The following is a 26,765-nucleotide window of genomic DNA, read 5'->3' as shown; positions in this document are numbered from 1 at the left end:
GCCCCCGTGGTGGGACGGGCACTGATGGGTGTTTTCTCCCGCATGGGGTTCCCCAGAGAGGTGGTGTCAGACCGGGGCACCAACTTCATTTCCAATTACATGAACTCCCTGTGGAAGGAGTGTGGGGTAACCTACAAGTTCACCACTCCTTACCACCCACAAGGCAATGGGATGGTTGAGAGATTCAACCGGACCCTCAAAGGCATGATCATGGGTCTTGAAGAACCAATGAGACATAAATGGGACGTCCTCTTACCATGCCTGCTGTTTGCTTACAGTGAGGTGCCACAAAAGTCTCTAGGGTTCAGCCCCTTTGAGCTTTTGTATGGACACCCGGTAAGAGGACCTTTGAGTCTGGTCAAAGAAGGCTGGGAGCAATCTCCCAGGAAACCTCCCCAGGATGTATACAGTTACATGCTGGCCTTTAGGAACCAGACTAGATGCTTCAGAGATCTTGCTCAGGCAAATCTGGAGGCCAGCCAGTAAGAGATGAAGCGGTGATACGACCGGAATGCCACTCTGGTGGAGCTTCAACCTGGTCAGAAGGTTTTGGTCATGTCCCCTGTAGAACCTTGTGCACTGAAGGACAGGTGGACTGGACCATTTGAGGTTGTGGAGAAAAAGAGCGATGTCACCTACTTGGTGGACTTGAAATCTCCCAGGAACCCCTTGAGGGTCCTGCATGTCAACCGGTTAAAGCCCCACTTAGAAAGGTCCGAAGCGGGCATGCTCCTAGCTACAGATGCTGGAACGGAGGAGGAGAGTGAGCCTCTTCCTGACCTCCTGTATGCAAAAGAGCAAGATGGATCAGTGGATGGTGTTTTCCTCTCTGTCACACTGACCACTGAGCAGGAGCAAGATTGTCGTCAACTGTTGGGACAATTCCCTGATCTGTTTTCCGTAACCCCTGGTGTCACTCAGTGGTGTGTCCATGATGTGGACACCGGGGACGGCACTCCTGTGAAGCACAAAGCCTACAGGGTGACAGATAAGGTCAGAGCTTACATCAAGGAGGAGATCTCCAAGATGTTTGCCTTAGGGGTGGTTGAGTTCTCTAGCAGTCCTTGGGCCAGCCCAGTGGTCTTGGTCTCAAAGGCTGCAGTGCCTGGTGCTTCACCAGAACTTCGGTTCTGTGTGAATTACCGAGGACTCAATTCAGTCACCAAGACTGACGCGCACCCCATCCCCAGAGCTGATGAGCTCATAGATCGGTTGGGGGCTGCCCGGTACCTTAGTACATTTGATCTAACGGCTGGGTACTGGCAGATCGCCTTGACTGATGGGGCAAAAGAGAGGTCTGCATTCTCCACACCAGATGGGCACTACCAGTTCCGGGTTATGCCTTTTGGGATGAAGAATGCCCCTGCCAACTTCCAGAGGTTGGTCAACCAGGTATTGGCTGGACTGGAGGATTTCAGCGCCGCCTACCTGGACGACATAGCAGTGTTCAGCGCCAGCTGGGAGGAACACTAGCGCCACCTTCAGGAAGTGTTGTTGGCTCTGCGCAGAGCAGGCCTCACAATCAAGGCAAGCTAATGCCAGATTGGGCAGGGTTCAGTGGTGTACTTGGTGCACCAAGTAGGGAGCGGCAAGGTGCCCCCCCCTGCAACCCAAGGTAGATACCATCCTGGCTTGGGCACCACCCAAAACCCAGACTCAGGTGAGAGCCTCCTTAGGTCTCAGGGGTTACTACAGGAGGTTTGTCAAGGGGTATGGCAACATTGTGCACCCCTTGACTTCGTTGACTTCCAGGAAGCAGCCAAGAAATGTGATCTGGACTGATGCCTGTCAGACGGCCTTTGACACCCTGAAGACTGCAATGTGTACAGCACCCATACTCCAGGCCCCCAACTTTTCTAAGGAATTTATTGTCCAAACGGACGCTTCAGAGCATGGCGTGGGGGCTGTCCTAGCACAGGAGAATGAGGAGGGCCGAGACTTACCTGTAGCCTTCATCAGTAGGAAGTTACTTCCCAGGGAACAGAGGTGGAGTACAATAGAGTGAGAAGCATTTGCTGTGGTCTGGGCGCTGAAGAAGCTAAGACCCTACCTGTTTGGGACTCACTTCTGGGTTCAGACAGACCACAGGCCACTCAGATGGTTGATGCAGATGATGAGTGAGAACCTGAAGCTGTTGAGGTGGTCCATTTCCCTACAGGGGATGGACTTCAAGGTGGAACACTGCCCTGGTACAGATCACGCCAATGCTGATGGTCTGTCCAGATTTTTCCGCCATAGTGCTAAGGACTCCCTAGGTGAAGGGTAATTCTCCCCACATTTCAGCTGGAGGGGACACGTGTTAGATCTGGCATCATTGGCATGAGTCTCTCCTCCATTTTTTGTCTGTTTGCCTCCTCTGTTTATGATGTTTTGCTGGAATATTGCTTTGGGCACTGTGCCACTTCTGATCAGTGCCACAGTGCAAGTGCTCCCTATGTTAAATTGATACATTGATTGGATTCCATGATTGGCTTATTTGGTTTACTGTCAGTCCCTAGTAGAGTGCACCAGGAGTGCCAGGGCTTGTAAATACTAATGCTGCTGGTGGGCTTGCAGCACTGGTTGTGCCACCCACAGAAGCGGCCTAGTAAAATATTTCTAAGGTCTGCCATTGCAGAACCTGCGTGCAGTCTGGTACTGCCATGCTGACTGCGCATGTACACCTACTTGCCAGTCCCCAAAACCTTCCCTTAATTTCATGTCAGTCACCCCTATGGTAGGCCCACGGGCAGGGTGCATTGTAAGCATAAGGTTGGACAAGCCCTGATGTGTGTGGCATGTCCTAATAGTGAATTACAGCCATCTTCGTTTTTCACTATTGTAAGGCTACCTGCTCTCCTTAGGCCAGACTGAGCTGCTGGAATTATTACACTATATAATCCAAACAGACTCAGAGAGCATGGTGGAAAGTCCAGTTTAGTATCCCTGAACTCAGAATTTAATAACACATCCTTTAGGATGGATGGTTTTTAGATTCTGAGTTTGAAACTAGCACTTTTAGAAAGTGACTAGTTTCTTGTTTAACTATTTACCGGTCTCTGCTGGTTTGGTGTGTGTGTGACAGGAGCTGGGTGGCTCCAGAGGTCTGAATGAGTCAGTGTGGGGTGAATGAGGCATTTGCGTTTAGAGTGAGGGAAGAGTAGTTCCTGATAGCCTGCCCTGCCTGACACAATACTGGCTCCACCTCCTGCCGGGGGACTGATAGCCCTGCTCCTGCCAGTGACAATACTGGCTCCACCTCCTGCTGGGCGGCTGAGGACTCTGCCCTGCACAGTGAATAGGCCAGGTGCTTCGGCCTGGCAACACCCATAACAAACCCTGGATGGGGGTATTCCCCTGCCTGGACAAAGGGATAAAAGCAGAAAAGGGGTATAAGAGAAGGACCTCTGAACCAAGAATTTAGATCACTTCTGACAAGGAAACCTATACCAAGGACAAGAAGCCTGCTGATCCAAGGACTTGCCTACCCCTTCTGCCAGAGTGCTGTTTGCTGGGGGAAATCCTGCAGTTGCTTCTTTATTTTTGCCAAGGAACAAGGAGCGAGGAACTGAGTGTGTACTCTCAAGCTTTGCCAAGAAAATCTACAAGGACTGGAAGAGTGCCAGTCTCCTGCTGAAGTCACAGGGCTAAAGGACTTCGTCATCTACTTGAACTGGAGCATGGGGTTTCCAGTATTCCAAAGAAATCAGCAATCTCGACGTCGACGGACGCCACAGAATCCAGCTCGACATCGTGAGTAACGGCTCCAGCGTCCCGCTCCTTCGACGCCGGGCGCCGGGCCCGATCGACGCCAGTAGCGACGCCAGTCAGTAGCGAGTTCGGCTCCAGCTCCTAGTGTCCCTGTGTTGACGCTGCCGCTGATCGCATCGAAGCCGCAGCCCTTCTCGACGCCGTGAGCGCTGCTCACTCTTGCAACAACCACATCGACGACAACGCCTTATCCCGCTTTGACACTGTGAGCGCTGCTCCAGCCTGACACCTATCGACGCCGCTGCAGATCGCTCCGACTCCGACGCTGAAGACTCGACGCCGATACATCTCGACGCCCTGGACCATCGTTTCTTCATTTCCAAAGGTTTTGTGTTTGTGGGGTCTGTTTCAACTCCGGGCTCGACGTAGCGCTCCTCGTGGTCGACGCCGAACCTTTGGGATAACTTTGCCTCGATGTCATGTGACTCCTGTGGGGGTTACACTGTTGCCAAGACTGTGCTTTAAGAAGAAGATTTACTTTTGTTGCTAAAGAACCGTTTACTAAGAAGAGACTTTACCTGAACTATTATTTTTCCTTCCAAAGAGTAGTTATTAAGATGGTGGTATATTTTTGTCATTATTTGGTTTTGTTCTAAGCCTTATATAAACATCCTTATTTTTATAATACCTTCTGTGTTGTGTCCATTTGTGGTGTATTCACTTTATTACTGTATGTGGTCATAAAGGCTTAACACACTGCCTCTGAGATAAGCCTATCTGCTCTGCAAAGCTACCAAGGGGGTGAGCGGGGGTTATCTGAGTGTGTGATCCCCTTACCCTGACTAGAGAAGGTGGGTCCCTATTTGTCAGAAATGTATACCTCTGCCAACTAGAGACCAGCCGATTCTAACAAGCCTTTATTATTAAGTCATTGAAAGTAGCAAATCAATGGTGTAGCAGTTACCACTTTCCAGTCCTGGAGGTCACCAGTTTTCACCTGACTCCATTTTATCCTTTTAAGTTCTTAACTGACAGGATAACCTGCTGCTGATGCCTAATGCATGATAATACCACATTTTTATGGTATCAGGACCCATGACGTGATTGCTTTCAAATCAGCTCCCTTAAATATGATAATAAGATGAAATAATATTAATTATTCAAATAAATTGTCGAACACAACTTTATAGTGATGTGTGTATTCGAAACATTACAGGGGAGGTGCCCATGTATGACCCACAGTTCCAGTTAAAGTGCAGCATGCAATACAGTCATCCTAGGGGTATCTCCTCCTTGACGTTGTATTGAGGCCTTTACGTTTTAAATTCCAATTTCCATTGATGACAGTAGAGCAGTGTCTGCCATACTTTGACTTCCTGCCAGCTAGATATTCAGTCAAGCAGTTAACAGTTACTCGTTTCTGAGTTAATTCTGCTTGAATGTATACATTGTAATTAATAGGTTTGACAAGTATGGGAAGAATATTTTAACTTTAAATTACATGTAGTGACATAGTGTATAGCTCTGGCTACTGTTGCAGGGCCTTCAGAGACAGTTTGTTAGCTATTAATTTGGCCAACCCACCGAGGGGTCTTTCTATTTTAGTTAATGTGCTTGAGTGCAAAAGGTTTCATAGCCTGCTTCATCCAAGCAATTCTTGCATCAGTTTTCATTTTCATGATCAGTGGTCAGGTTTTCACGATCAGGATGTCTGCACATCTAACCCCAGTTACCGGCAAAGATAAGAGAAACAGTGATAGGTGTCTATTTCACCCAATGGTGCTGGTGTGGTGCCAGCACCCAGCCACCTTTGGTGCCATCTGACCGCACTTCAAAGACAGTGTAGAACTAATGTCAAAACACGCGGAATGGCACTACAGCACACAAAGTCCAATTTGTTTCTGTTAGTTATTTTCTTTTGTTAAATGTCACTCTTAAAATAATTAAATCCAGTTCAATCATAAACAGCACTTGAATCCTATTTAATTCAAAGCAAATTCTCGTACATATGTGTTCATAAACTGCGCTGCCGACACCTGTTTCGCCCTCCTGGACATTTTCAAGGCTGCAAAATCATATTGCACAGTTATTTTGTACACATTTGTTATCTATTTTCTGACACCTGAACCCAGTGGCATCCCCTCAGATGTGATCCATCACTTATACAACCTGTGTAAGTGACAGGAAAGCTTGCATTACCAGAAAACTCCCATGGGAAGGGCTTGGCTTATGTGTGAAGTGTCTATGTAGAGATTTGTAGAGAACACATAAAAGTTTGCAGGTTAGTTATTAGCCCAGTGTGACTCAATTATGTGGTTGTTAGAAGCCCATAAACATTCCACTATCTAGTGAGTGTGAATATAGAAGACATGTATTCTACCTATGTAGAAGAATATAGGTTTACAACGTTATTGAGGACCTGTGATGTTTGATATTCCTGTGCCTAAAAATGTGGTCTGTAGATGGAGACAGAGTTCTAACAGTTTAATATTGGCCCACTGTAAAATAATGACACAGTTACACGAGACCCAATAACGCTCCATCATGTTGTGGGCACCGACAATTAGTGGGATTTCCCCTACCTAAGCAACTGCACAGCGGTCCATTGCGTTATTGGTGTCTATCCTTCTTTATCCTTTATGTATGACATACGTAATGCTGGACCGCGTCTGAATGTTGATTGCCCCCTTAGCAATGGAATCTGAAAATAATTGTAAGAAGGGACCCAGTTGGTTGTTGGTCTTCGCATTATTAATGGTTTCCTGTTCTGAAACCTGTTAGACACATAATATTACAGAGTGTAAAAAGAAGAAAGGAAAAAACAACTAATGACACCCACACCCAGTGAGTTTTTCTTTCTGTGGGTGTGGGAGTCACTATTTTAATATGTCCGGGAACCTGAAGGCGACAGACAGAAACAAGCATTTGCAATGCAATAGGTCTTGCATTTGCAAGAGTTTAAGCTATTGGCATTGCGAATGACAATGCCTTTCATTTATGTTTTAAAAACCAACACGTAAATAAAAGGCATTGCCATTTACAATGCCAATAGCTCAAACTCTCACAACTGCGAGACCTATTGCATTGCAAATGCTTGTTCGCTTTGCAAGTAGACGTGGCCTCATTTGAAATTTCCTGTCGTGCTCACTGGACTCGCCTGCTATAATCGCCATAAAAACAAGCAGATTTCTGTAATTAAGACAGTGCCCACTTCGCGGGCAGTACGGCTGCCATTACTGAAGCTTGCATCCCGTGTGTGCTGTGTACATAATTACGTAAATAGTTCTCGGAACTGCTAATGAAATCTCCTGAGCAGGGCCGGTGCTAGGCATGGGCAGCGTGGGCAGCTGCCCAGGGCCTTGCACTCAGCCCACCAGCATGGGGCCATGCACTGGTGATGTGTCCTATCGATTCTCTGGCGATCCATTTCAAAGAAAGGTGTCACCTTTCTTTGAAATGGAGGGGCCCCACTCCCTTGGCCACTCAGGGATGGTATCTGGATACATAAGGGAGGGAGACGCTCCCTTCAATTGAAAGGAGACCCATTCACAGACACTGTGGGAGGCCCATTGTCCATCATTTTGGCGCCCCCATAGTTTTAACTTTCAGCCCACAAGCAATTCTCACACCTATCGGACTGAAGGTGTGAGAAATGCTTGTGGGCAAAAAGTTAAAACTGTGGGGGGCGACAAAATGCTGGACAATAGGCCTCCCACAGTGTCTGTGAATGGTCTCCTTGCAAGGGGCCACTTATCTACATTAGAGGGGCCTAGCACATTCCCTTTTAGCCCAGGGCCTCGCAAATCCTAGAACCCGCCCTGCTCCTAAGTTGGGACACATGTAAAATTGCCAGTCTGCATGGGAGGTAACAATAGATGACATGGACTAATAGGCCTATTAACAAACCAGAAGCCAACATTTAGAAAGGACAATGATGCAAGCCAATAAAAAATATGGGCGGAGTTTCACTTCTATACCTGAAGACAATATGCCTCACAGAGCAGTGCTTGCCCTGCCCAGGCTCGAGCTAAAAATGAAAAGTCCTGGTTAACCATCTTGGTGAAGCACGGAAGTTGAAGGTGAGGCGCACTGAGCCCCTCTGGCATGTCCCAGCTGGCTGCAGGCCCCATGCCAAGGATGGACAGGCCATTAAGCCCCTCTAGCATTTCCCACTTGGCTCCAGGTAATTTTACTAAAAATATTTTTGGCTTTACTCCAGCCTGGCCCTCTTAACATATGCATGACTTTACTAAACATAAGTACATCTTTACTCAAGCCTGTTCATCTTAACACCGGTACATCTTTACTCCAGCCTCGTCATCTTAACATCTGTATGACTTTACTAAACGTATATTTGGCTTTACTACAGCCTGGCCCTCTTAACAAATGCATGACTTTACTAAACATAAGTAAGACTTTACTCAAACTTGTTCATCTTAACACATGTATAACTTTACTCCAGCCTCATCATATTAACATCTGTATGACTTTACTAAACGTATATTTGGCTTTACTCCAGCCTGGCCCTCTTAACATATGCATGACTTTACTAAACATAAGTAAGACTTTACTCAAACTTGTTCATCTTAACACATGTATAACTTTACTCCAGCCTCATCATCTTAACATCTGTATGACTTTACTAAACGTATATTTGGCTTTACTCCAGCCTGGCCCTCTTAACATATGCATGACTTTACTAAACATAAGTAAGACTTTACTCAAACTTGTTCATCTTAACACATGTATAACTTTACTCCAGCCTCATCTTAACATCTGTATGACTTTACTAAACGTATATTTGGCTTTACTCCAGCCTAGCCCTCTTAACATATGCATGACTTTACTAAACATAAGTAAGACTTTACTCAAACTTGTTCATCTTAACACATGTATAACTTTACTCCAGCCTTGCCCTCATTACTCTACCAAACATATATATAGCTTTACTACAACCTGTTCATCTTAACAGATGTGTGACTTTACTACAGGCTGGTCACCTTAACATATGTCTACCTTTACTCCAGCCGGGTCATCTTAACAAATGTATGACTTTACTCCAACCTGGCCCTCTTAACATTTATATGACTTTACTAAACATATGCATGGCTATACCACAGCCTGGTGATCTTAATTTAAATATGAGTTTACTCCAGCCTGTCCATCTTAGCTTATAGATGAGTTTACTCCAGCCTGTTTATGTTAACATTTATATGACTTTACTCCAGCCTGGTTATCTTATCATATGTATAACTTTACTCCAACCTGTTTATCTTAACATATGTATAACTTTACTCCAAACTATCCATCTTTCAGAGACACTGGGCAAACGTGCCTGGATTCACCCCAGCCCCACCGGCTTTCACGTGCACCAGTCTAGGGTGCCGGGCTCTATACCGGCTCTGCAGAGTTTTCAAGCGCATTAGTGTCAGATCATGTGAAAGGCTCTGTACTGCCCTGTGGGTTTTTTGGGATGCCAGAGCGCCCCTTGGGTAGGATTTAGCGCCTTCTGTTTCTCTTTTGGAAAAATGTTCTTTTCTGCGTGTTTGAGAGCTGTGGAGGGAGGCACGCCGTACGTGCTGGATGCTGTACGTCTATGTATGTGAGATGGACTGTACTGATGTGCACGGGAGTAGCTAGAAAATAATAAACACCCCTCATTTGGATCTACATCCGGGGTGACCCTCTACCCCTCCTCCATCGTTCCTCTCCCATCTCTCTCTTCTCCTCTTTCCGATGTACGTCCCCCCAAGCACTCCTTTCTGTTTTTGCCTTTCTACCCCTTTCGTTTCCATTCCCCCACTGTCTCTTTTCCTTCTCTCCCTTCTACTCTTGACCCTCTGTTCATTGTGTTCCCTCTCTCCTCCAACACTCCGTTCTCTCCAGCCTGTCTCTGAAGCTCTCATCCCTTTTCCTGTTCAGTGTGTCTCTCCCTCTCGCCCCCTCTCCCTCCTATGCTCACTTCTCTCTCCCTCTCACCCCTCCTGTTGTTCCTGTTCTTCCCTCTCACGTCTGACCGTCTCTCTTTGTCTCTCCGTTTCACCCTCTCTCTCACCTCCACTCTCTTTCCTGGACAGTTCACACACAAAGAGCAGGTTTGTTTTGAGCATCATGTTACTGGTTTGGACAACATGATCTTTTTAATTTGTGCCACTAGCATTACAAAGGGGATATTTAATTCAAGAAAGATATCAGTGACACAGAAACGGCACCACACCTGAAAAGGGTTGCATGTTCGTGCTACCAGCACCTTTTGTGTTTTTCATTCATAAAGGCCAAAATGAATATAACAAGCGGGCCTTTAGTCCCACCCAGGAGAGAGTGCCTCTGCAGCAAACACCAGGAAGAGGTTGAAGGTGGGATGGCGGGGTAGATACTCTCTCCTGCTACGGTGTCTGCCGGCAGATGCTGGGAGGAAGAGCCCGGCCGGGGTGGGAGGGGGAGAACTGCACTCTTCGTGCCCCCTGCGCCTCCGCTCTCTGTGCCTGCAAGAATTTTTTTTATCTGCTTAATTGTTAAATAAACAAGCAGATAAGAAAAGTCTAGTTTTCTCTTCAAGCCGGAAAACAGGCCACTTTGTCCATAGGGGCTGTCTAAAAAGCAGACAGGGCGGCAACTGAAAACACTCCTTTTTAATGGGAAGCCAGCGTTTACCCTAAACGCTGACTCTACTCAATGAAAAGGAGAGGCGGGGCTTACGGTACCCTTTTTCTTACAATATCTCTCGCAGGGCGTGGCAGCAGCTTTGCTGCTCCGCCCACGCCTCTGCGAGACCTAAAAATAGGACTTCAGGCCATCAGCCATTAAAAGGGCGGGCTGTGTGAAGTCCTTACTTCGACAGCTAGCTCTTCATCAAGTCGTGAAGTAAACTTTCCATTGACAGTGCCAACGCGGGCACTGCTGAGAGAAAGGTGACAATCTGCCTGTCTCTAAACAGGGTGTGGACCTAAGGTTTGGCAGATCGAGAACTACATCACAGAGTACTCTGCCTGCCTACCAGGCCCTAAGTTTGTTACATAAAGTGCATTTGTGGGGAGATTTTTACATATAAATAGTACCTTCTATTCCATTTTACACGTAAGAGGTTTTCAGCTACTAACAATAGCTAAAATATTCAGTTTCTATCTATGAAGACTGGTGGCATTTCTGTATTAAGCACAATTTTGATAATGACTGACACATACTTACCATACATCAACCAATTCAATGTGTCTCTTCAGAAAAAGAACATACAATCGTGTTTTATTGATTGTTTTATTGATTGCTAACTTGTGTTTGCTCATTTACAGAACTCTGCAGTTAGTCAAACCAGCCCTGCACACAAGTCGAGTGTTTCCGTTATATGGATTGCACCTCCTGGGTCTGGATATATTCGCTTTAGGTATATATACAGTTTTTTTTATTAATGACCTTATCTCTCGTGAAATTGTTTGATTTGACTCCGAATTCATACATAGGTGGTGGTGCCTAGTCAATACTACCATAATTCACATATAAAAACAGACATTTGAGCATATTCATTCTCATGTGCCCTTAAAACTGAACATAAATATCAAGTATTGCAAATGCACATAGAACAGTATTTCTGTAATCATAGGAAATATATTATCTTTTTGTTTGGTTTCAAATAATAACAAAATATCAATTACTCTAATCTCTCTTCTCTTTTAACAGCATTATATTTAGTATATTGAAACAAATGCACTTAAATGTAAACATGACCTAAACGTTTGATCAGCATTTTCATACAAAAACCCATTTTTGGGCTTTCTTCATTAGGTCTCGCCTACGACGAACGCGCTGAAAGCGCGTTCTCGCAAGCGAGAACTATAGTCGGCGTCTCTGCACAAAAAGGACTGCGGAGACAAGACCTGGCCGCGCGCAGCGTTTCCCCATAGGATAACGTTGTGCGCGCAGCCAGGTCTTGTCTCCACAGCATTGCAGGGCTGACCGGATCGCGTCGCGCGCCTCTCTGGAATGCAGGGGGAGTCTGCAGAGAGGCGCGCGGCGCTGATAAACAGGCTGACGTCGGAGACTGAGAGTGCGGTAGAGGCAGAGGCAAAGGAGGGCTGGAGCCGGCAGGCTTCATTCGGGAAGTGCATCCAGCAGTTATCTCTATGGAATCGGCTCTCGCAGTCCCGCCCCTTCTCGCCGGACCGGCACTCGTTATTTGAAAGGGATGGTACATGCACCTCTCAGACACTTCTCAGCAGCATGTAGGTACTCAGAGACAAGGAGTACCGGCGCTTCTATATTTCCATTTGAAGCACTGCTCATGTTTCAGTTGCTGATTGTTTTATTCATTTGTGGAACTTGTACTAAAAAGCCGTAACTTTTGTCCATACGGCGACACAGCGTGGTAAAAAGAGAAAGTAGCGAAATAATGCTGCGAAAGACGTGCTGTGTTAACTTGCCATTTCATGCAACCTAGTTCCAGTGGGCCTGCCTCCAGCCCTGTCTGCCTCCAGCACATTCTGCCTTAACCCTGCCTGCCCCCAGCTCTGCCTCCAGCCCTGCCAGCCCCCATGTTCCCTGTTCCTGCATCCCTGGCAGGACAGCTGCCTCGAGGGCCACTTGCTCTGTTTACCCAACTCTCCGCCATTGCTATGGGCTCCCTATCATGGTACCCAGCTCCCTAGGGACAGGCGGACGCCAGCAGGACTGACGGCAGCTGGGAACACTCTGGAACCGGGAAGGAGGCGGGGACGGGAAGTGGATAAGGGACGGCGGAGCAGGAAACAGTCCCAGGTGAATTCCCATTTCCAAGAAAGGGCTTTCTGCTGAGAGGGCATTTTCACGCGCCACGAGAAAGCTGTGGTTAACGTTTAAGGGAGTGTCTCTGTAGTGCCACCGGCGTCTTGCTGTGGCATACTCTCCCACCTACCCCTCGCCCATAAAATCCTCAAGCGCACATTTTTGGGACAGCTTCAGTTTCCCCCGAGGCTGTCCTCGCATCACCCCTAGCATACCTGCCGCGAACTCCCCAGAGTCCCCGTCACGCTACGTGGAGACTAGCTCGGAGCTGCTGGGTCGGTCGGTTGTGTAAAAGCCGGAAATGGAGAGTAGGGGTGTTCAGGGGCTGGGTGGGAGAAGTTGTAAAGACAGAACTAGTTCTGGCAAGACGGTAGGGGTAAGATGGGGCGGTGGCGGGCAAGGATGCCTTTTATCTCTTAGTCCTTGAATCATAGGTATTCTTTTTTTTGGTTCAGTGGTTCTCATTTTATTGACCTTGTGAGGATGAAAGTCCGAGTTGGTCCGCTAGAATCTCATCACACGAAGAACTTTGGATATAGTTGCAGTTATAATGCATCCAGGGTCAGGCATTATAACTACAACTATATCCAAAGTTCCCCGTGTGATGAAATTACACCATGTGGTTAGTGTTGCCTAGCCCCTAGCTTTATACTCAGCATGACCAGTATTTTAATGTCCCTGTAGAAGAAAAATTAGGAAAATCACCCGAAGTCGGTATATTGTTCTCTTATCAGTACATACTTTAAACAGCAAATATAAGAAAAAATGTTAAGGCATGTTCTGAAGCTTCATTAATGAACCCTGACTTATAATTAAAGGAAACCGAGAAGATCCATGTTAAATATGAACAGGCTACGTTGGGGTCAGGGACATCTAGACGTTATTGCTGCTCTGTGAGCTTGTCGGTGTGGTTCCAGAAATCCACAAACTCCTTCTCAGGGGTCTTACCAATTGGTAATCCATTCAAAAGTGGCAAAGAAATCAACAGAGAATCTGAAATATGAAAAGACATCTTTATTACAATTAATTGTGAGGCTACGTCACCCAGTCACACCTAAAGCAACTGGAGGAGGCAGCCTGCTGTACGGTCTCCACACAGACCTTTTATACTAATTATTATGCCCTAGGCACACATGTTCTCTTGAAGCACATTATTATTGGTCACTCCCAGGACGTGCACAAAGGACTGTACAAACCCACTTTCAAGATAAGTCCAGGCCATAATTAATAAAAGGCCCGCAACCCACATCATAAATAGCTCGTGGAGGCAGGAACAAGAACAGATGGAAGTAAGATAGGCACGTTTGTGCGTAGTAAATCTTTACAATGTCCTGTGCTCTGATCTATAATCTTGATCAACTAAAGGGCAGGAGCTGGTTTGGCAAGGAAATGCAAGCTTCTAAAATTAACTCCAACTCACAAAGAAATCCCTGGTTAATGTGTATATATGATTCACAACAGGTCAGACTGCTTTGCTCACAAACTAACTTCTGAAAACCTACATAAAAGTAACACTAGATGTCAGTCACGACACATAACAAAAACCCAAGTTTCACAAAAGAAAGTCTTTAAGGAAAGAAACCATTTAGATATTGTTTAAGATAACATATGCGCAAGAAAACTAATGGCTAACAAGGTCCTGAATAATAATTGAAAACTCAGACAACAATCAGCTAACGAAACTGGTTTTGCAAAAGGTCAGTTCCAGGTGAAAAAGGGTTACTCTCTCTGCAGTTCATTCTGAGTCAGAGAAACCCATGCTAAGGTTATGTCCTTGAATACTTGTTCTGCCACAGTGAAGGCCTACTGTAAGGGCAATTCACAAAATGGCTGCTATTCACAAAATGGAACCCAAGGGTTCAAGACGGAAACTCTGATTTCAGGGTGCTTTCTTCACCCAAATGCAACGAAAATGATTGTGCATAGTATACTCGTCATTTCCAGTCTGCTGATACCAAATTTGTCATGATACGACGATGTTTCATGACACTGGTCCAGAATTTTCAGTACCACAGACGCTCCTTTTGCCCTTACATAGGCAATAACCTAAACCCATGTCAGTCTGAATCTAGGTCTATACTCATCAGATCATCAAGGTGCTGCTGTAGTATCATCTTATTACTTAGCAACTCTCTCGGGACAGGTCTCCTTACACACGTAGTGGCACAAAGGCCACATATGGCAGGACCAAATAGGGAATACCTCTATCTGTAGTATGTGGTATAAGATCACACACCCAACAATTAGTGATGTTCACTACTAACTGGTGTTGATGTAGAAACTGTACAAAAGGAATTGTCAGTAAACTCTGACCTAACCAGTTCATGTTCAGGTAAAATATGAAACTCATGTGAAGAAACAGTAGAAAAAGAAAGAGTAGGTTGAGAAGTTGGTGCAGACGTCAATTGTGTAGGAGAAACAAACCAGAATATAGCAGCTAATAGAATACATAAAAGTATTAAAATAGATAAAGCTATACCACACTTAGAGAACAACATTCTATAATATCGGTTTTTCATCTCCTGCTTTTTATCGTCATTCCTCAATACAATCTCCATTTTCTAATGTCGCTCACGCAATCTTGATAGAGTACTTCAGCTGTGATTATTAGCAGGTCGTAGGGACACTGCAAGTCCTGCAGACCTACTGCCACTACTCAGGTCACAAACAGAACCGTTGGTACTCCTACGTGACCCTGCAACTGGCAAATGGTAACCAATCAAAAATTTAACAGAAAACCATAATACAATTTCAGAAAAAGCAAGAGAAAAAGAAAAACAAAAATTAAATGCAAAATACTTGAAGAAATTGTCTCTTTTTGGTCTCAGTGTGAATGCAAAGGAGTAATAGTAGGAAGAGACATAGGTTGGGAGGTGGGTACAGATGTCAATTGGGTAGCAACAAAAACAATCCCACCCATAAAAGACAATGTCATTTTTAAAAAAACACTAGAAAACACGTTGTTGAGAACATATAGACAACAGGAAAAGGTAGTTGACCACTATTACAAACGAAATCATAATTTTTCACAATCCTGAGCAGAAAGCAAATCCTAGAATTATCTAATAACATTTTATATAGCTTCCTATGCATTTCAGTAATTTATTATATGTTCAAGTGAAACAGTGGTGTTCCTGATCAATGCTCTCAGATGAAAAGGGATACTCTTCCACAGAGAGTGGACTTTATTCTGCTTTTACTAAACAGAATAGTACTTTAAAACAATGCCAGCAAAGCAGCAAAAATTAGTTTCCAAACTCCAATTCTATACAAGCTCACAGAAAATACCCAAAGTCCGTCAAAGCCTCTCCTGGCAGGCTTCTATTGTCCATCAAATCCGCTTCCAGTGTCTTCTTCGCGTTGGGCCTCTTCATTCAGGCTTTTCATGAAAATGATGTTACTCAGTATCCGTTGGAGTGCCCTCCTGGCAAATACTCATAGCTCATTCAAAAGTCTCAATGTCTCAATGCAGTGCACCAATATTTCCTGTGCTGCAGGCACTACAGGTAGTGTGCTCTTCATTGATCAAGAGCACAGATCATCTCATGCAGACCCAAGTACTATTAATCGGGGAAGAGCAACAGACTGTTACTCTCATCAACACTTTCAGGCTCCAACACTCTCTATTCAGTGTCAGAGAATACTCGGGCTGCTCTTTCAGGGGCACCATAATGTAGTGCCTTTTGCCTATCTCAAATCCTCCGGTGCACTGCACTTCCATTGGAGCAAAGGAAAAGGGGGTGTGAGGCCAAAAACACAGGCCAAGGGGCTCAAGGGGCTCAAGGGACTCATTCTGTGGCAAACAAGGAACCAGCTCCTCTTTTTCTCTGCAACGCCTTGCTTGGGAGGTACCATTGACGTCACGCTGATGATTGCTGGCCAGCCTCGTGACTTCCTGGTTGCAGAAATTGTAGAGCCAAGAAATCTGTCATTCATCTGTAGCGGTCACTGATGGGGAGTGGGCTTAGTCTCGATCACAGGTCTGCAGGGTATCACTCTTCCTTTGACTCTGGAAGATCCCGCAGAACCTAGTGGTATAGGAAATGTAACACAATTGTTAGTTTCCCTCAAATCAAGCACAAAACAGTTCATGGGTTTTAACAAGGGGACTGCAAGCAGGTGGCCTGCAATCTGCAAGGGAGTGGCAATACCCCATAGGAATCTAAATGGATGTCCTCACACAGTGGCATTGTCTAATGGGGTAAATACATATTTTCCTCAATTATTGAGCCTAGGTGTTCCTAAATTTCTTATCTTAGAACTTCTCAAATAGAGAAATGGCATAATACAGATTATCAAGGAAATGAAGAAAAGTCCCTTTAAAAAAATGTGCATCCGGTGCACTATGCAATACAAAGGCTAATGATCAAATGTGCAGGAAAAAAGATAAGCACTAAAAAGTCCTGGTATTTGCATGATTAGAACACATCTGATCCCACAAAAATTAAAGCAGCAGGAACAAAAGGGAACTGAAAAATTAAAATAGGCATTGAAAATTCGTCATGTTCAAAAGGGTAAACTTAAGATATCTCCTAATGAGATGGAAAACTTGTCTTACTATAATATTGGGTCAGTTAACCAGCCTATCACTACCCTGACAGTCAGTCTGAAAAAACATTGAAGTAGGCCTAAGGAAAATTCTTAAAAACCAGTCTGGTCATACAAAAGGGTATTATACATAACATGGGGGGTCCCTGATACATCACGGTAGTCTAGAAGTGTGCACAAAAACAATACCCCCATAATAATAAATGGGCTGACTGGACACAACTAGAATCCCCAATAACTAAGCATGATGCGACATTGGTCAGGGGCAGAGCAACAAAAGAAAAATCTATAGGAAGAACAAGAGTTTGCTTGGGTGCCTCAGGCATGAGACACAGCACCAAGAGTACGGGGGATACACAAGAGACCAAAGTTACACAGATTAACTCTACCGCTGGCAACTACACCATATACGGCAATCTTAGCTAATGTTCCTGTTCTCTCTTCAGGGAGAAAAAATGAAACCTGGTTTCCTTTCAAGGGACAAAGCCATATGCTATTTGGGAAACAGAACATGATTAAGTAATGCAATATAGAAATTAGGCCACCTTGAGTCACAGATCTATAATTCCATCCTTAGGTCCAATCAAGGATACATGAATGTAGGGCTGCCTATTCCTTTAAGGGAATGTGCAGTAAGTGACTAACATCAGGTGATACACTTTGAACCTGTATATCTTTTTAGTTTTCTTCAATATCAATATAGCCAAATTTAGGCATTCACTGTTAAAAATGCTGCCTGTCTTCCTCACAGTATGAAAACCATATCTGTGAAATTTATCATATACCAAATCCATCCAACTGTTGTGCAACAATACGTATCATACGGATCCCTTCACAACACTGGGGAACTTGTAATAGTAACAACATAAAACAAAACATACACAAAATAAAACAACCACACCATGGCACATGTACTTTATGCACTGTAAACCTGCAGCCCAAAACCCAATATTTGGGCCTGTCTAAATTTGTCAGGTCTAAAATACCCCTTCACTCCTTTTGACAGTAGATCACCATGCAGAGTGAGTCTGCTGTCAGATATAACTTTACTGTCTCTCTTCTAACATACAGGACCAACTACAATATGTAATGACAGGGCCAAATACACAAATGAAAACATAGAATTTATTTTTTTTACATAGGCCTGTAGCCTGTAGCCTTCAAAATTTTGGAAAAGGGGCTGCATCTCATTTTTTTATCTAAGACTTGATGCAACACTTCGTTTTCTGTCAAATAAAACCCAACTAGCAAACATTATTTTACTTAGCGTTGATGCACAAATGTATCAGTTCTGCAAAGCATTTAACGCAATATTTTTGGACTTTTCAAAAGAAACCCCCTTTTTTATTTTCCCTCTTAAATTAAGTTCTTTCATTTTATTGATGTTTTCACAGAGAAACCAGAAACCCCACCCTCAGAGGCCCGTTCAGCAAGGGCATTCTGCATTCCTCGGAGGCAAAGTCCTAATTAAAGGTCACAAATGTCAGCCTTCTCCATTATTTACAGGGAGACTAAAAGATAACATCTTGGCAGCGCTGAGCCAGCCTCTGCAATCTCTCAGCCCTCAGCTCCTGCCATACTGACGCTGTCAAAGCCAGAAGGCCTAACCTGCAATAATTCACTCTATTTTGAAAAATAATTTCTCTTTTTTAGGCGCTAAAATTATCTCTATTCCCAGATCATTAAACTACATTAACTGTCAATTTTTCTCAAAACCTAAAGACACACAGACCAGCTTTCTTTTAGAGTAAATGCTTGTTGCAATCCTATGGTACACGCTTCATCAGCCTTAAATGAACAAACTTTTCCGTAGGCCTAGCTGAAGCTAGAACCTTCAACCCTGATATTAAAATAAGCCTGTGTACTGGCACATTAACCCACTGAATCATAAGAAGGCACAACCTGCAAATATATATCAAAACCTAAATGTATGCATTTGCTTAAGCCTGAGACACTTTAAAAGGTACTCTGAATGAAAGCAAAATGCAGTTTAAACAGTGTTTTTACTCAAAATCGACTTTCATATTTTAGGCATTAAAAAATGAATATCCTACCATTTTCTTGCATAATATGCATTAGTAGAATGTCTATTACATAACCCATGAGTCAGGCATTTGAAAATAATAACGTATATTTTATAAAAGTGATCTTGCTTGCGCCTGTGCCAAGGGAAAATTATACACACGAATGCTTGTCATTTTAGTGATGTAACATAACTTAAATCAAATTTTAATGCTAGGAGGTCATAATATGGGTGTTAAGCTTTATAAATATTAAAAAACGATTTTTGTAGCACTTATTTTTAATAATTATTTTTCATAATTAATAATTTTTATTACCTTCTAATAAAACCAATTATTCCTCTCTGTGATTGTTCTACATATAAGAGCCCACTGCATCCCTTCCCTATCATTTAGACGCATTAACTCACAAACCTGAGCGCATATGCCTAACTTAAAACGCGTCACATTCCTGCGTCACATTTTTGCGCCACATTTATTTAAAAGGACAGTTATGCAAAATTCCACCCGTGTTTAACTGGAAAAAGTGCTGGCTGAATGAACATTCCTATCAAATATACTGCAGCTGAAATGTTTGCCTGTGCACATCTAATACAGTGCATCTAAGGAAAAATGCAGTAAATGTAATTAGTTTTGCAAAAATAGATAATTTCGTTTTTTTCTTTTTGGGGCCTTATTTATATCTATTGTACATGATCCACACACACACACATTGAGCTCATTGCAGACATAAACAAAAAGTGTTAAAACATTCAGGACACACAATACAGCGCTGTCAGGCATCTGTTACATGAATTGCGCAAACGCCACTCACATACCGAAGTTACACTAATGAGAAAAAGCCACATAAACATTTAAACATACATTAAACCCACAAATCAACACTCAGGACGAAAACAGGACAGCCCAGACTGTACTCAAAACCAAACCATTTGTAAATAGTAGCTGTAACCATATTTACAAGAAACACTTCTCAATAGTGTTCCAAAAGACTGCATAAAACAGCCCAACAGAAACCAAAAATACACTCAATACACTAGCTTTTAGAACACCAAAAATCGTTCTGCATATAAAATTGCACAGAGCAAAGGATCCTTGTTTTGCATTATGTCATATTTTAATTCCCTGGGGATACAAAGTCACCAAGGAAGAAATATGTTTGTATATATAACCTATTTAGATATTCCCTTTAGGGGAAGCCAGCAAATCCAAACGTATACAAAGTTGGCCAACACAAATCTCCAAATTTGCTAAGATCAGGCATCTTATAGCTCACTAATCTAGCTTCCAACTTCAAGGGGCTATCTCTATCGATACACCTGTAAATTTACAAGACCCTCGGTTATTGAAAATTGCAATCTTCAAATAAACTAAGGACCAAACAAACCAAGCAAAGAACCACAGAACCAAAGACAAAGGACTGGGAGTGACCCTCTTATACCTCAACTAAAGCAGATGGAGAAAAAATCCCTTCTTTACCTGCCTACACAAATTGCAATTCGCATATACAAACCTATATAAACCTATCAAATCTATACCAAACAAATAGTTGTCCAAATTCTAACTGCCAAGTTCTAACTGCACTAACAGTCTCTTTTCTTAAAAAAAAAACACTTACGCCAAAAAGGTTCCTCAGTCAGGAGTGACATCTTTTGGAGAGTTTAAGTCAGAAAAATCAAAAGTATACTTGGCAGCAGAAACAAAAAAATGCCCCAGAACCTCTGTGCACAGAGTACCTCTTTTAGTAGATTTCTGTCTTGCCTTCCCCAGTAGATTTCTGTCCTCTGACAAGATTACTCCTCCAGATAGTCACTTCTTGATGAGGCCCGCATTGGTCGCGCCATTTGTGGTTCCAGAAATCCACAAACTCCTTCTCAGGGGTCTTACCAATAAGTAATTCATTCAAAAGTGGCAAAGAAATCAACAGAGAATCTGAAATATGAAAAGACATCTTTATTACAATTAATTGTGAGGCTACGTCACCCAGTCACACCTAAAGCTACTGGAGGAGGCAGCCTGCTGTACGGTCTCCGCACAGACCTTTTATACTAATTATTATGCCCTAGGCACACATGTTCTCTTGAAGTACATTATTATTGGTCACTCCCAGGACGTGCACAAAGCACTGTACAAACCCACTTTCGAGATAAGTCCAGGCCATAATTAATAAAAGGCCCGCAACCCACATCATAAATAGCTTGTGGAGGCAGGAACAAGAACAGATGGAAGTAAGATAGGCACGTTTGTGTGTAGTAAATCTTTACAATGTCCTGTGCTCTGATCTATAATCTTGATCAACTAAAAGGCAGGAACTGGTTTGGCAAGGAAAGGCTAGCTTCTAAAATTAACTCCAACGCACGAAGAAATCCCTGGTTAATGTGTATATATGATTCACAATAGGTCAGACTGCTTTGCTCACAAACTAACTTCTGAAAACCTACATAAAAGTAACACTAGATGGCAGTCACAACACATAACAAAAACCCAAGTTTCAGAAAAGAAAGTCTTTAAGGAAAGAAACCATTTAGATATTGTTTAAGATAACATATGCACAAGAAAACTAATGGCTAACAAGGTCCTGAATAATAATTGAAAACTCAGACAACAATCAGCTAACGAAACTGGTTTTGCAAAAGGTCAGTTCCAGGTGAAAAAGGGTTACTCTCTCTGCAGTTCATTCAGAGTCAGAGAAACCCATGCTAAGGTTATGTCCTTGAATACTTGTTCTGCCACAGTGAAGGCCTACTGTAAGGGCAATTCACAAAATGTCTGCTATTCACAAAATGGAACCCAAGGGTTCAAGACGGAAACTCTGATTTCAGGGTGCTTTCTTCACCCGAATGCGACGAAAATGATTGTGCATAGTATACTCGTCATTTCCAGTCTGCTGATACCAAATTCGTCATGATACGACGATGTTTCATGACACTGGTCCAGAATTTTCAGCACCACATGGGGGGGAGGGGATATGGGGGAGCTGGGGGACCGGGGCTGCAGGAATCGCATGAGAATTTGTCATAAAATATCTATGTTTTTACTCATACGATATATACTGCTTAACGTCACTGTGATTTTCTTTAAATCATAAGCACTAATTTTTTTTTTTAATGAACAGAGGATTTCATACAAAGTTCTGCTGTAGTTTAATGTACAGCCCTTTGCGGAATCGTAAAACGTGAGCAGGTGACTGATATATTTTTTGGGAAAAGGTAGCAATCCCACCACTGGTCCGTGTAAGTGAGTGACTGTCGTATCTCTACTTCCTCAGTGTCCGCCCCAGATGAGGTGGCAACTGTGATCCGGAAGGCCTTGCTTCTCCCACACTGTGCCCCATTCTACCATCACTCCCATCTGGTTCTCTAGAAGATGAAGGGCTTCTTCCCTCAAAATGCATTCAGCCATTTGCCCCTCTGCCGAAGTTCCCTAGAAGGCATGAAAGATAACTCTTAGTGTGAATGCCACGCCCATTCAGTTATTGGCCTCTCTATGTAGGTATCCATATGTAAAAGAGAAGGAAGTGTAGCTTTTGTGCCCATTCATCCAATGGCTCAATTTTGTAGGGATCTTGTTGCAAACGAGTGGAAAATACGATTTTCTTGCGATTCATTCCTTGCCCTCGCTTTTTTGGGACCACTCTGCGAGAGAAAAAGTAGGGCTAATCCTCTATACACATTCATTCCCTCATCTCTCATGTTAGTGCTCTCTCTCTGAATGAGAAAGGAGTACAGCTTACATGCCCATTAAATCTCTGGCACAAAACACCCTTTACTTGCCTCTGTGGCCAGACACTCTCTGAAGGCCACGAGAGGCTGAAAGTTACTGAGCGAAAACGGAAGACAGACTAGTAATTCTACCAACTATAGGTCTTCGTGTTAAATAATCAACATACTTGTCCATAACATTACACTAAATGCAGAATGTCGCAGCATAGAGTCCAAATTCTTCAATTTGTATTACTAGGGAGCTTGGTGCCTCATTGCATCAAGCCACAAGGTGTTCTGGGCAGTGTTTACATTCCTCCATGACACAGGGATGCCCTTTGCCTCCTCTGATGGGTAGTGCAGAGCACCTCTGTACAGGTACTGAAGTAATGGTAGCTTCCATCTCCCTGGTAGTCCATGGCTTAATTGGCAACAGTTATCTCGACAGTGTGACCAGGGCACAGATTAATAATAAGACCAGGGCACTTGTGTAGGAGGAAGTAATGCTACCCCCCGCCCCCGGCACTGAAGCCGTAGCTCCAGCTACACAAAAGGTCTCTGTGATACTTTTAGAAATGGAGATCTCTAGTTGGCAGCGGCTGGCGCCGAGAACCAAATAGGGATCCTTCTTCCTAAGTCAGAGTAAGGGGGCTACAGCCTTTGATATCCCCTGCTCAACCCTGTGGTAACATAGCACGAGCAGACAGGCCTATCTCAGAGGCAGTGTGTGAAGTATTTATGACCATACACAATAACGCAGGGAAGATGCTACAAACGGACACCACTAGCAGTTATAGAAAAATTGTTATCTTTATATAGACTGAACACAACAAGCATTTGCAATGCAATAGGTATCGCATTTACGCGAGTTTAAGCTATTGGCATTGTAAATGACAATGCCTTTTATTTGTTTTAAAAACCAAAACATAAATAAAAGGCAATGTAATTTACAATACCAATAGATTAAACCTGCGTTAATGCGAGACCTATTGCATTGCAAATGCTTGTTTTTGTAATGCTATCAATTCAAAAAAATATTACATGGGATAAAGGATTCTTTGGAACTTTTTTATGATGTGGTTGGCAAGCAGCAAAGCTAAGACAAACCATATGCTAATCTCAATAACTGCACAATTTATGGAGCACAAAGAACTCGATTTGCCGTCCGATAAGCAAAGGAAGGTTTCTACCGGCGCTGGATGGAATCTAGGAATATTTTGATATTGTTCTGAATTCCTAGATTCTTATCCAATAGGACGTGGAGCTGTGTCTCATGGGGTGCATCTATAAATAAACCAGGTATTTTTCAAGAACTGGAGCAAGATGAATATATGTAGCCATTACATTCCAGAGGATGATGGAGGATTCTTAGGTACCCTGTCAAATCTACTCGCTTGAAAGGGTCATCGGAGACCTGAATAAAATGTAATTAAACTTTTATATTTATCAGTGTTATGAAACAAAAAAATTCTGATGCAGAAAGCTAAATGAAAATAATCATGCTTATATGTTTCATTTTTTATGTGAATGAGTGTATATGATTAGAAAGTCTGAAAGATTTAAAGGAAGTGTTTCATCCGAGTGCATGAAGATGCAGATAGAATGGTGTGTCAGGGGGTAGCAGAATATAAAGGGAATACAACGTTTTTTTTCTGAGGGTGAGCAATAGTCATTCAGTCAAAACCACTTTATTCGGTTACTAAAAACAATAAAAACATCTAAGATGAAATTTGCCAGTTCCCCTGTTATATTAATTCGGAAGAATTACCTGCATTAGAGTGTGTCTTCGTGCATAAGACACTCTTTGGAACATGTAACATCGCGGTAGTCCGGCCCAGGAAGACTGCATCATCCTTTCAAGCAAAACATGGGGTCGCAAGGTCAGAGACTTTTCTCTAACTCAAGATGGGAGACTGCAGTGTGCTTTAAACCAAACTGTGCAAGTTCTGTCATGAGGCCCACTGGAGGGTTGATTTTTTTTAATAAATTACTGTAACTTCGAAATTATCCACCTAAGGATTTAACTGTTTCAAAGCATAACTATGGATACCAGAATCCTTTTGAATTAATTAAAATGCATTTGCTTAACCCACCAAAGGGCGTAATAGCAAATAAAAGTGTGCTTTGAAAGTGAATTTCGATTGTTGTCAGCTGCGTATGATTAAGGGGCCAGGGGGCTCCGAAATGCGTAATTATAATAATTCGGAAGAATTACCTGCAGTGGAGTGCGTCTTCGTACACAGGACAATCTTTGGAACAATAAAACCATCTAAAATCCAAATCATCGATAAATATGGGTGACCTAAAAATGAAAAAATATTAAAGAGACAGAATTCATTACATCGCCTGAAAGCCCTAGCAGCCATTAGTTCATTTATAGCAGTAAATCACCCCGATAAAAACGGTCACAATTAAAAACTCCAGCATAAAAACGATAATCATGTAGGCACAGTGGATTCACTTTAAATATTTATCTTGGTGTGCCGTTTTTCCCTGTTTAACAGCTGCCACTAAAGAACTTGTTAAGAATCTCCCATGGGTCATTCAGCAGTTGAAGATAAAGTAAGACAGGATTTACCTGTATAAAGCCTTTTCCCCTTAAAATAGGAATTAAAAACCTCCTGCGAATAGCATTGTAATGCTCACAGAACATTATAAAGTGCATAGTGTCTTGATTCGAAAAATTGTCACTAGTGCAAGGACCTAAATCACACATCCGACTCCGCCTTGCTGATTACTTAAGAATAAGTGAATTAAATTAAAACAAAACCTAGTTAAAAGCAGGTGATGGAAGGGCTTTTTGATCATTCTCAAATAAGGTTCAATCAGAGGGGAGGTTTTTAACAAAAACTATGCTTTTACTGAGGATTTCATTGTCTCAGTCTCCTCTCTCTCCACTGTCATTAGGCTCAGAAAATGTGTTTTTACCCAGGCCAAATCATCTTTTTTCCCCCCTAAAAATCATATAGATCTGGGTGCCCTAGTTTATTTAAAATATGATTAATATAATATAACCACGGGATGCGGTTGGCTCGCTTCGGGGTGACACAATCCCTAATGATCTTGTGATTCAGGGTTAACTCTGGGTTAAGCTATGTCTTATGCCAATATACCACTGGGGCAAACCTCAACAAGTCTGATGCGTATCTAACACCAGTCTCTTGATGTATTAAAAAAGTTGAGGTGGGGGCATGGCCAAGCCACGCAACGGGATGGCCTCTAGCTGGAGGAGCTCCGATACCTGTGTCTCTCTCTCTCTAACATCGACTATCCGTATCCCTAGCAGCAGGAAATCTGGGGCAGGGATCCCTGCCGCGGCTGAGCCCTTCTTCGGCAGCTGAGACCCGACACAGACCGAGCGGCGCATATCCATAAGTGCAGCCTCACCCAGGCTGCTCGAGCTGGAGGCTGTAGTAGCGCGAATAGGGCAGGGCGACCTGCATAATCGAGTTACCCCGCGACGCAATCCCGCGGCTGAGCCCTGGGCCCTAAATGCAGAATAGACATGGCGCAGAAGAATCCAGCGCTTAGATACAGAGTGGTGGCCTCCACAATAGAGGGGGAGGAGTGTTTGCGGGAACTTTGGAGACACCCATGGTGCAAAGGTGAGCACACACGATTGAACTGTAGCTGCTCCTGGCAAAAGAGGCCTTTTGACAGCACACTCGATTGACCCAGAGGGCCGGATCTCTCGGTATGAGCCTGGCGTCCTGCCGCCCCAGAGACTAGGTGGAAGATGCCTGCAGCATCGTAATCCTCCCCCACCCCTCTCCTGCAATGGCAAAAGGATCCCCGGCCGGGGCCCCCCCTCCCGCCAAGCATCGGAAATCACCACAAGGGCCCGGAGAACCACCACAGACCTTCACAAGGCCTGAACTGGAGAGGCCTTCACGGGGTGAAGTCGGTGGGAACACTGCAGCGGAGTGCCCTGGAGGAGACAAAGAAGTCTACTGAGGGCCTGGTGACTGCCCAGCTCCCACTGGACCCGGCAAAAGTGTGCTAGAGGGCGCATGGAGACAACTCACAGGCAACCACACATAGCAACCTACGG

The 26,765-nt window shown here is 43.7% G+C and overlaps 1 protein-coding gene across 1 annotated transcript in view; it reads left to right on the top strand.

Moving 5' to 3' along the window:
* LOC147747555 (ferric reductase 1-like) overlaps window positions 1-26,765 on the top strand; it is a 553,652-nt gene that overhangs the window by 73,375 nt on the left and 453,512 nt on the right. The window contains exon 4 of the mRNA XM_086954125.1: window positions 10,980-11,071. Within this exon, the coding sequence (XP_086810251.1) occupies window positions 10,980-11,071 (92 nt within the window). The remainder of the gene's footprint in view (window positions 1-10,979; window positions 11,072-26,765) is intronic.

This window comes from Lissotriton vulgaris, chromosome 1_1, assembly GCF_964263255.1.
Source record: "Lissotriton vulgaris chromosome 1_1, aLisVul1.2, whole genome shotgun sequence".
NCBI lineage: Eukaryota > Metazoa > Chordata > Amphibia > Caudata > Salamandridae > Lissotriton > Lissotriton vulgaris.
The sequence above is the reverse complement of the archived record's forward strand: the minus strand, read 5'-3'. Positions and strand labels throughout refer to the sequence as shown.